The 11104-nt window shown below is 48.9% G+C and overlaps 2 protein-coding genes across 3 annotated transcripts in view; one reads left to right on the top strand and one right to left on the bottom strand.

Moving 5' to 3' along the window:
• Riox1 (ribosomal oxygenase 1) overlaps positions 1-5221 on the bottom strand; it is a 7553-nt gene extending 2332 nt beyond the window's left edge. Inside the window, exons 1-2 of one of the 2 annotated variants that reach the window (XM_026780024.1) lie at positions 2930-5221; positions 1955-2115 (exon numbers count right to left, since the gene is read on the bottom strand). In XM_026780024.1, coding sequence (XP_026635825.1) covers positions 3119-4879 — 1761 coding nt within the window. In that variant the 5' untranslated portion in view covers positions 4880-5221 and the 3' untranslated portion in view covers positions 1955-2115; positions 2930-3118. Of the gene's footprint in view, positions 1-1142; positions 2116-2929 lie in introns of those variants that run through there. The other variant, XM_005343321.3, reaches the window with a different exon arrangement.
• Positions 1-10394, top strand: part of Heatr4 (HEAT repeat containing 4) — a 38413-nt gene extending 28019 nt beyond the window's left edge. Inside the window, exons 13-17 of the mRNA XM_005343651.3 lie at positions 200-389; positions 978-1056; positions 1308-1467; positions 2934-2992; positions 10089-10394. Of these exons, the coding sequence (XP_005343708.2) occupies positions 200-389; positions 978-1056; positions 1308-1467; positions 2934-2992; positions 10089-10259 (659 nt within the window). The 3' untranslated portion in view covers positions 10260-10394. The remainder of the gene's footprint in view (positions 1-199; positions 390-977; positions 1057-1307; positions 1468-2933; positions 2993-10088) is intronic.
• The last annotated feature ends 710 nt before the right edge of the window (positions 10395-11104 follow it).

Genomic DNA, 11104 nt, shown 5'->3' with positions numbered 1-11104 from the left:
TGTAGACCAGGCTGGTCTCGAACTCACAGAGATCCGCCTGCCTCTGCCTCCCGAGTGCTGGGATTAAAGGCGTGCGCCACCATCGCCCGGCTTCACTTTACTATCTTATGATTAACTGCCATCCCCCAAGATACTGTCTGCAATACTCAATTCCTTCTTTCAATGACAGTGGAACATGCTTGCCCTGTCACCTCTACAGCTTTGGGACAGATTGGGCAAGTGAGTCCCCAGCTGACAAATCTTCTGCTCTGGGCTATCCACTATGAAGAATCACCAGGTGTACGACTGGAAGCTTGCCGTAGCATCCTAGCCCTCAAGCTTCAAGGAAACCAGGTCAGGGACACCTTTCTGGATGTGCTACTCCTGGAGGAACACGAGGCTGTTCTTAAGTAAGCACTAAACCTCTGGTTTCTGCCATGACCTCCGAGACTGCCAATCCTTGAGCACTAAATATGTTCTGTCTTTTCAGGCTAGGCGGGTAACAGTAAATCCTGCCATAATTAGACTGTCACAGCTCCCATAGTTAATGTGTTATTTCTCTTCTTCCAGGGAGTTTTAAATTATTCATTTATCCAACAAACATTTATCTAGTAGCTACTGAGACAATAGAGTCAACAAAACCAGGGTTTCAATGCCATGTATCCCCACTGTAAGTGCTGTGCCTCCTCCTAGCCCTTTCTGTCTGTCTCAATCCTCCAATGCAGATGAAAGTCTACAGTATGAAGCTGTTGGTGACAATTAATGAAATGACATTTGGTTGACTTTCACAAAGGTGTTTAATAACAGTAACTGTCACTGCCTTCACATAAATACTCTGGAACTGCACAAGGGCCGTGGAAATTATCACATCATGTCTGCAGAGAAGACTCAGCTGACGAGTGCAGTTTAGGGTTTCTTGCCTAATTCCAAATCCTACATTGTTTAACACCATGCTTTCTTTTTAAGGACAGGGTAGAACAATCTTTCATACATTTCAGGGAAATTTACCAGGCAATGATGGCACTCAACTTTGAAATGGAAGGAAATCAAGAAATGCTTCAGGAAATCAAGAACAAGGTAAATAAGTACAAACTGTGTTTTCAGGAGGAAATCCAGGGCTTCCAAGTTTTACTAATAAGCATGATCTAGTCAATTACTTTATCTTTTTTGTTTTGGTTTTTTGAGAGTTTTCCTATGTAGCTCAGAATGACTTTAATGATCATCTTGCTCAGCTTCTCAGCTCCATGCTTGGCATAATCAAACTACTCTAAAGCTTTTTCCTCATTAATCCTGTTGGTTGCTTGCTTTCCTAAACATTTTCCCCTTAGATTGAAACACTAAGTCAAAAGCACTTGCTGACGGAGAAAATATTGAAGATGGAAGTGGCCATAAAGAATGTGAAGGAAAAAGCAAGACGTATTTACTCAGAACCCAAGGAGGGCCAAAAACCACTGGAACTGCACACTTTCCTTGACGACATTTTTGAGGGTAGGTTTCCTCTGGGCGAACCCAGCCCTTGACTCTTCCTACCAGACTATCCGGGGACCTAGACACCGGGGACCTTCCCAGGAGCCCTGTATGATTTAAGTCAGGAAGGCCACTCACTGTCCCTGCTCCCCAGGTTTCTATCCATCTGCAACTGTGTGTAACTTAAAAGGTAGCTCCATCTGAACTGAGTTTAAAAGGACGTAGTAGAAAAGCACAAGTCTTTAGAAAAACAAATTACTACTATGTGTGTTTGATTAAGCACCCCAAAAGACCCTACACATTTCATCTGTCAGAGTGGCCATCTCCGGAAAGTGCAGCCGGAAGGAGAACCATCACGTTATGTTCTAACTTAAGGAAAAAAATAACTTCTGAAAGGTCTCAACCTTAAAAACGGAATCTATGAGTTATGATGACATGATCTTAAGAGGCCTAGATACACTCTAGATGATGAGGGGTCAAAAGTTGAACTATACCAAAATATACTTACAAAATCTGTAAGCAGCAACCTCAGGTCATTCAGCCAGTTGCCTACCAGCTACCACCCCAAACCCGGATCTTCTGCTTCCAAGTGCTCTTTCTGGTGCACCAGGCTCTCTTCCACCAATCATGAGAATATGCACTTGCCAGATTTGGGGAAGTTTCGTCCAACTGCCAGGGGAAAACAAATGAGAGTGGAAAGTGACTCGAACACCAATCTTCCCTGTGGCCCGCGTGCTAAAAGTTGGATGACTAAAGCCTATGAACGCATAACCAGGTGACATGACACTGTCCTCTAGGGAGCAGTGCCAGTCAGTCACTGACTTAAGCCAAGCACTGAGCAAATATAATATATACTGCAAAGCTGACTGCCAGTGGAAGCTTTTCCTTTAGGACTGCCCAGCTGGAGTTCCAGTAGCATAACTAAAGTGAGTAAACTACCTCCAAAGCTAATAAATGGTCCCAACCACTCTGCTCTCTTCTTTAATGAGTGTGATGCTGAAGATGAACCCAAGGCACCACACATGCCAAGCATACACTTGCTCTACCCAGCCCTCTTCTTTAAAAAAGTTAATATACTCCTTTGACATTATATATCACATCGCCTTTCATCTCTGCCATATCTCCCTTATCTCTTCCTTGTCTCACACTTTTCAAACCATCCCCCCACACACACACCAAAAAAAAAAAATCTAGGCTTAGAAAAGAGAAAGTCTTTGGCGCTTTTTAATAAATCTTCTAACATTCATACAAACTTAACATAGCATACTGACCCCATCCCATCCCACAAATTGATGAAAGAGAACACAGAGAAGCAACTTCCATATAAAAATCCCTTACGGTCTCAAGCAGATTTGGCACAGCCAATGCCACACAACACATTGAAGGCCGCAGGGAATGCAGTTGGTACTGTGAAATGATAGGGGTCGTTACTTGTGCAGACACAGCTTTTCCCCCCTGCTCCAATTTCTGTTTACTTTTGTACCTAGATGAAGAGGTTCCTCCTAGAAAAGGGTCCGAGCTTTGCGACACTGAAGCAGCCATAAAGGTAAACGTAACCATACTGATGCTCAGCAAGGTAAGACCATGACTTCTTTAAGGGAGAAAAAGGTGCCGGCGGTGGTGGAGGGAGAGTCACGACCCCGTTCTTTCCAGCCGTCCTCTAGACACTAACTCAGACAAGAGGGGTCTTGGTGAGCAGCAGCCCCTTATCATACAGCATGGTTGCCAAGGAAAGCTGGCCTTCCACACTGTCACAGGGCAGATCCCCTACTCTCACAAACTCTGGGTAGGAGCGAAGCAAGAGCTCCATGGCGTCAGCTTGCTGTGGGTAGATTTCCAAGCACTTGGGTTCCTCCAGATGATAAACACGGGAGTTTTCCACCGTGTAATAGAGGAACAAACGGCCTCCCTCACCCACCAGCCGAGCTATGCCATCCTGGAGCATATGGACTTCTGTTTCTGTGCTCAACTGGGCCCCCACATTGACAGGCTCTCCAGCCTCCCAGCGAATTGGGAGCCCGTGAACACTCAGTGCCCGTTCCCGATCAGTCAACACGGGGGGCAGAGAATCGTGGATGAAGTCTTTGGCTCTCTGGTCAGCCACAGCATCGACGGGAGCGAAGTGTCCCAGGCGTGCAACCAAGACCCGCACCTTTTCCATGAAAGCTGTTCTTCTCGGATCCTTAGAGTCTGAATGCTGGGCCCCCATGTAATCCATGAAGTCTCGTGGCAGACCCCTGCGGAACTCCACATTTTCTTCTATGGCTGCTTGCACGGCCAGGGGCAGTACAGCCTCCAGGAAGTCACCCCATGTATTGCGCTGGAAGGTGGACAAGGTGAGGTGCAGAGAGTGGACTCCATCCTGACATTCGGCTTGATGAATGAAGCCCCGAGGAAAATAAAGCAGGTCGCCAGGTTCCAGCACCGTTTGTAGCACCGGCTCACCAAGGTCCTCCTGGCTGAAGTTGGGACTAGATGTCAGAGCCAGCTCCTCACTTGGGTCCCGCGGTCGGTAGACACGCCAGAGTTTCCGACCTTCCAGCTGCAACACGAAAGCCTCAATGTCGTCGTAGTGGGGGGCAAAGCCCTGGGAGTTGGGGGGCGTGAGGTAAACGTTAGAGCCGGCCATGCTCCCGAACTGTTCCTGGAGCACAGCCAAAAACTGCCACACGGTGGGCGAGAAAGCCTGCGGGCAGAGAAGGCGCAAGGAGCAGCCGGCCTGGTACAGTGACCAGGCGGCGGCGGGCAGGGCGCGGCCGGGTGGGTTCAGGGTCTCCCGCCGCCCGTCGATGTAGCGCGCGGCGTCCAGATGCTGCCCGAACTGCACGTCCTCGTGGCGCAGCATCGAGTCCAGGTCGGCGGTGGAGAAGAGGCCTCCGTAGTAACTGGGGTCCTGCCGCCGCACCAGCACCGCCTCCCGCTCCCACAGGCGCCGGTAGAAGTGATCCGGGGGCAGGGGCGCCAGGAGCCACTCGAAGAGGCGGGCGGCGCGCCTCCGGCTGCTGGGGATGCCGTTCAGTTCGGCCAACACCTGCTGCAGCGGCGAGTCCCACGGCCGCTCCGCGTCATCCACGCGCGGGCCCGGAACGGGGGCCGGAGTCCCCAGGAGGCGAGAGACGGCGGGCCGTCCCTCCACGCGGCGCCGCACGGACACCGAAGCCGGCCGCCGCTCCGCCGAGCGCGAGGGCTCCCGCCGCTCGGCAGGCGCCTCCAGCGAGCCCGCGGCCGGCTCCACCTTGGAGGCCGAGGCCTTCCGTAGTAGCGCGCGAGCCCTCAGCGCGGCCACGCGGGCCGCCGCAGTTTTCCGATGTCTGCGGATCCTCCGGGGCCTTGAGGGCAGGGCCAAGACCGACCCGTCGCGGGGCTGCGGCTGGCGCCGCCGCCTCCCCCGCCCGCGCCTGGGCAGCGCCGCGCCGTTCTGAAGCTCCTCCATGGCGGGGCGGTACAGAACCGGAGAAAGCCGGCCGGAGCCACGCTCCTGCAGCCGCCGTGCTTGCTGGGAAGGGGGCGTCCCCTCCTGCCGCCCCTAGTAGGCCACGCCCACCGTCCTCCTGGGTCCTTTGGCTGGCCGGGTCAGCCACCTTCTTTTAACTACGTGGTACGAGATGGAAAGGCTTAAAAATCCCTACCAGATAAAGCTCCTTGCTGACCGAGCAGTTTAAGAAAACAAGGCACGAGGCATTCCAGAAGAAAATTTCTTTCCTCTTTTTTGTTCGTTTGGTTTTTGGTCTCTCTATACGTAGCTCTAGCTAGTCCGAGAATTTGCTCTGTAGACCTCGTGGAGTGAGCCTGTAGACCAGGCTGGTCTCGAACTCCCAGAGATCCACCTGCCTCTACCTCGGGAGTGCTGGGATTAATGGCGTGCACCACCATGCCCTGCTTCCTCCCTTTTTAGTCCGCTTCCTCCAGTCAATTTTGTGTCCGAAATTTTTGTTCCCCAGTCGTTTCCTGGTAGAATGAATGAAGGCGAGTTTGATTTTCTGTGTGAATCAAGCAGTTCTTACTGGTTCTCTTCCCTGCAGGAAATTTCATTGTCGGCCAGGCGGTGCTAGCGCACTTCTTTAATCCCAGCACTCGGGAGGCAGAGGCAAGGGGATCTCTGGGAGTTCGAGACCAGCCTGGTCTACAGAGCGAGTCTCAGGACAGCCAGAGTTGCTACACAGAGAAATCCTTTGGGGGGTTGGGGGGGGGGGGGGAGAAGCAGAAAAAACAAACAAAAACCAAACAACCCAAACCTTCGTTGTTAAGCCTTTCTCCATTTCGTTTCCCTTTCTCCTTCCTCAATTACAAATCCTTGCTGGATATGGAGGTTCATGCTGTTAGGGACCGAGAGAAGCCCCCAAAGAAGACCTCCAGCCACAAATGCAGTAACAAGGGTGTTTTATTAATTCCAACGTTGGGGTGGCACTTGGTGACCCCCCAAAGAAGGTCACAAGCTTCTTTTTAGCGAAGTTAGGGAAATTCCAGGGAGGAGGGATTAATCAGAGGCTGACTGGTGGAGGAAAGATTAGTCTGGGGGCTGATTGGTGGGAGGTCCTAGTGGTTAGGGACCTTCCTGCAGCAGAGTAGGGAAAGCTATCTTTAGCATGTGGAAATCGGGGGGAAGGGGGCATCTGCTGAGCTAGCAGAAGGGCTTTGGGGGACTACTGAGCCAGCAGAAGGGGTTGTGAGAGTGCTGGCTGATGGTCACCCATAAGCTGTGGTTTTCATGAGACATGCTTGCTCAGCTCTGTCCCATTCTAGTGAAGTGAAATTAAGGTCTGGCCTCTGTCAGGGCTCTGGTCTGCCTCCCCACCCCAGCCTTTTCAAGGCCTGTAATCCCAGCACTTGGAAGGCTGAGGTTACAAGGTGAGATCCTTGTGATTAATATTCTTTCTCTGAAAAGGAAGTTTGTCAGTGTTTTGCTACCTAATCTAGCCTGGCCTCAAACTCTCCAGGTCGTCGTCGTCTTCTTCTTCTTCTTCTTCTTCTTCTTCTTCTTCTTCTTCTTCTTCTTCTTCTTCTTCTTTCTTCTTTCTTCTTTCTTCTTCTATTTATTTATCTATTATGTATACAGTGTTCCACCTGTGTGTTTGCCTGAATGCCAGAAGAGGACACCAGATTTTATCCTAGATGGTTGTGAGCCAGCATGGGGTTCCTGTGAGATTGCTGAGAATTGAACTCAAAATCTTTGGAAAAGCTGCCAGTGCTCCTAACCTCTGAGCCATCTCTCCAGCAACCCCCCCCCCCCCGTCTTCTTTCCTTAATCTGAGATGGCAAGTATGTCCAGTAAGTTGTTTCTGTTTCTCTCCTCTTTTTCAAGATTCTGGCTTTTTGTAAGGGTGTGTGTGTGTGTGTGTGTGTGTGTGTGTGTGTCCACAGAGACCAGAAGGGAGTGCCAGATCCCTTGGAGCTGAAGTTAGAGTTGTTTGTGGAATCCTTTCTCTGGTCCTCTGATCAAGCAGTAAATGCTCTCTAATCAAGGAACTATCTCTCCAGACCCCAGCAGACTCCGCTTCTGCATGCCTTCTTGGGGGGCGGGTGTGTGTGTGTGTACCACCATGCCTGCTAGAATAGAGTTCCTGATTGGGGCAGGGTGGCAGCAGGAGTTAGGTATTTTAAATGATTTCTACATACCCCCATGGAAGCTTAAGTGAATTGACCGGCACGTGTGACGTAACATTTCAACTCGACAGGATCTACAATCACTAAAGAGGCAAGCCTCTGGGCACAGACTGGTCGATTGTTTAGATGAAGTTGAAGTAGGAAGACCCACTCTAATTGTGGGCAGCACCATAGCATGGATGGGGACCTGGATTGGGTAAGCGACCGCTGGGCACAGCTCCCCCGTTAGTCCCTCCTTCCTGACTGTGAGGAAGTGTGATTGGCTGCTTCCTGCTCTTACAACCACGCCCTCCCCTACCAGGAGAGTCAAAACCCCACCTCCCGAAAGTTGCTTTTCAGGTATTTTAAGACAGGAGAAAGTTACTGTGACAAAACTCACAGAGAACTATATCAGACTGGGCCATCGCGAGAACTCAGCACAGAGTAGTGGAGACTTAAAGCAGCCAGGGCCCTACCAAGTTCTGTGCACTAGTAGAAGGTTGCGGGGGCCTAGAAGAAGGGGCCTCAAGAGGAACAGCCTTCACTTTTTAACAACCATTGTTATTGCTTTTTAAATTTAATTTAAAATATTTTTGGGATTTATTTCATGTGTATGGGTGTTTTGCCTGAATGTATGTCTGCACCACATATGTCTAGATGAGGGCATCAGATCCCCCTTGGAACAGGAATTATAGTTAGTTGTGGACTTCCAGGATACAGTCAGGATGCTGGGAATCGAACCTGGGTACTCTGAAAGAGCAGCTAGTGCTTTTAATGGCTGAGCCATCTCTCTGGGCCCTGTCTTCCTTTTTAAAGTGTGTGTGTGCGTGTGTGTGTACTCACATGTGGGTGTGGAGGCCAGGGGTCAATGTCGGGTGTCACCCTTTGTCACCATTTTCCTGTTTTGAGATATGATGTCTCCCTGAAACTGGAGCTCAGGGGTCAGGAAGACTGGCTGGTTAGTAAACTCCAGAGGTCCTCCTGTCTTTGCCTCCCCAGTGCTGGGCCTACAAGCCTGGCTTGTCCCATGGGTGCTGAGGATCCAAACTCAAGTCATCATGCCTCTACAACAGGAGCTCTGCCAGCTGAGCCACACTCTCCCAGCCCCGGGAGCTTCTTTCCTAGGTGACATAAAGGCTGAGTATACTGGAAGAATCCTGGTATTAGGTCCCCGGGGTGGATGCAGACAAAGTGCGGATCATAGGTGACACTGGAAATTAGATTCTCTTTTCAAAAAGAATACTTTCCAGGTGACAAAGGACAAAGCTGAAGTGAACCTGGGAATCTTCTGGGCTTCTCTGCTTCATAGCTGAGGAGCCTGTGTTTAGCGACTGGAAGACGCAAAGTCTGTCATTTCCACATGCTGTACAAATATCTTCTCCTCCCAGCCCTTCCTGTGACCTCATCCTTTTCTTTTCTGAACACGTTGTGACTTCCTTAAATAAAGAGTCTTGCTGCTATCTCTGTCTTCTCATCTCCCCTGTAGCGGGGAGTTGCCTTTGGGGACCTGACTTATCTTGAACTTCATCGCTTTTCCTGTGGCCTCACTTAGTTCTCACTACAGAAGCGGCTATTAATAACTATTTCCATAGGTGTCTATCATTGAGCGACTTGAAATAATGTCCTGAGTGTATTGGGGAGGTTGTTGCTGTGAGATGGGCTCTTACTCTATAGCCCAGATTGACTTGGAACTCACTGTGTAGCCAGGCTGGCCTCAAATTCATGGCCATCCTCACTCAGCCTTCTCAGTGCTGGACTATAGGCAAGAGCTACCACACTTGGCTCTGCAGTATTTTTATAAATGGGGCTAGGGAGAGGGAAATCAGGCAAAATAAGACTTGCACCAGAATTTGTCTAGGGCTCACATGTGCCAGTATATATGTATATATGTGTTCCTACTTACATCTATACATAATATGAAAGAATGGGGGAGCCATTATATCATGGTACTCTAACAGTGATTATTATTGTTAAACCCTAATATAAACTTTGGAGGACAAGCCACCATTATCAAAACTCAACATTATGTTTCAACAAGCGCTTCTACTTCCAGTAAAGCTATCTTTCCAAAACATTCACCCAGGGCTGGAGAGATGGCTCAGCAGTTAAGAAGGAGTGCTGCTCTCTTAGGGGACTGGAAGCTTGGTTCCCAGCACTCATGTAAGTGGCTCACAACTGCCTGTGACTCCAGCTCCAGCAGATCTGACACCCTCTTCTGGCCTCCAGAGGCACCTGCACACGACTGCACATACCTACACATAGTCACACAGACACATGCATGATAAAACATATCTTAAACAAATTAAAGAATAAAAATGTAAAACTTCATTTCTATGGTGTGCACCTGTAGTTTCAATTACTTGGGAGGCTGAAGAAAGAGGATCACAGGAGTTCACAGGTTCCAGACCCACCTGGACAAAATAGTGAAGCCCTGCTTCAGATAAAATTCTTATGTGTACAAATATATGAATGCTCGTTGCTTATAGTCCAAGACTGTGCATTAAGCAACAGCCCAATCTTATGAAGGCATTTTCCCCATTGATATTCCCTTCTCAGCTTGTGTCAAATTGACATAAAACTACCCAGGATGAGCAGGCATGGAGAAGATTGCAAGATTCAGTTCTCTGTTTCCACCATGTGGATACCAGGGATCAAACTGAATGATAAACAAGCTAGCCCTTCTTTTTTTTTAATATTTATTTATTATGTATACAATATTATCCCTGGAGGCCAGAAGAGGGCGCCAGACCCCATTACAGATGGTTGTGAGCCACCATATGGCTGCTGGGAATTGAACTCAGGACCTTTGGAAGAGCAGGCAATGCTCTTAACCTCTGAGCCATCTCTCCAGCCCCAAGCTAGCCCTTCAAATCGGCATGCAAATGGTCAAACTTTGTTACTGAGCAACTGGGGCCTCTTCTCCACATTAGGTTGGCCAGAGTCAAGGGAGACAGGCTTCTAGCTTCTTATTGAATTTAATAGCTCCTAGCTACTCTAATAACCTGGCTTAAATTAATCTGCTTTCTCACTCGAGACTGTATGTTAATATTTCTCTGCAGAGGGTGCTGCCCAAGAGCCCAAGTCCCTGGCTAAAGAGTCCTGTTGTACAACTCCCCACACAGAAAAGTTCCTCACCGTTTTTCAGAGATCTACGGACTGCCCGGGAAAAAAGAATCGAAAAGGGGCCCTTCGGATCTGACCCAGATCTTTCTAGCTGGGCAACTTACTGAGAAGATTGTCTTTCAGCACCAGTGAAAGGTGGGGAGAAGTTGATCCTATCTAGGCTGAATGCTTCTCTTGCGCTTAGAGTGTGGACAGGACACACTCTCTCTCTTCCATTGATACTGTACAATGTCCTCACTATGTTCGCAAAGATAAACTATTTTATCAATCAGCTTTACTATTATTGTTATTATTATCGTCATCATCTTAGATAGGGCCTTCTACTTAGTCTTGGATGTCCTGGAACTCACTCTGTAGACCAGGCTGGCTTCAAACTCAGAGAGATCCACCTACCTCTGCCGCTCAAGTGCTGGGATTAAAGGCGTGAGTCACCATATCCAATTTATTATTTTTGAGACCAGGTCTTGCTATGTGACCCAAGCTGGACTGGAGTTTATTATATAGGTCAGCCTGAATGTGAACTTGCAATGTTCATGCCTCAGCCTCCAGAATGGCACTACAGGAATGTGCTACCATGCCCAATTATTCTAGTTCCTTTTATAGTGGGGGGAGGGGAGGTTACTAGAGATTGAATATAGGCCTTCACATGTTAGAAGACAGTTCTCTACCACTAAGCTACAAACCTAGCCCTGCTTTTACTTCGTGTGTGTGTGTGTGTGTGTGTGTGTGTGTGTGTGTGTGTGTGTGTGTGTGTGTTTAAGATGGGATCTTAACTCTTGGGGAATATTATTTTACGGTGTGTGACTTTTGTTTATGCTGCATTTGTTTAACTCTGTGAAGCTGTGCTACTGTGCCTGTCTAAAACACCTGATGGTCTAAGAAAGAGCGGAACAGCCAATAGCGAGGCAGGAGCAAGGATAGGCAGGGCAGAGAGTCTAAATAGGAGAAACGA

The sequence above is a fragment of the Microtus ochrogaster genome, chromosome 1, assembly GCF_000317375.1.
Source record: "Microtus ochrogaster isolate Prairie Vole_2 chromosome 1, MicOch1.0, whole genome shotgun sequence".
Taxonomy (NCBI): Eukaryota; Metazoa; Chordata; class Mammalia; order Rodentia; family Cricetidae; genus Microtus; species Microtus ochrogaster.
This window is presented reverse-complemented; position numbering and strand designations above follow the sequence as displayed.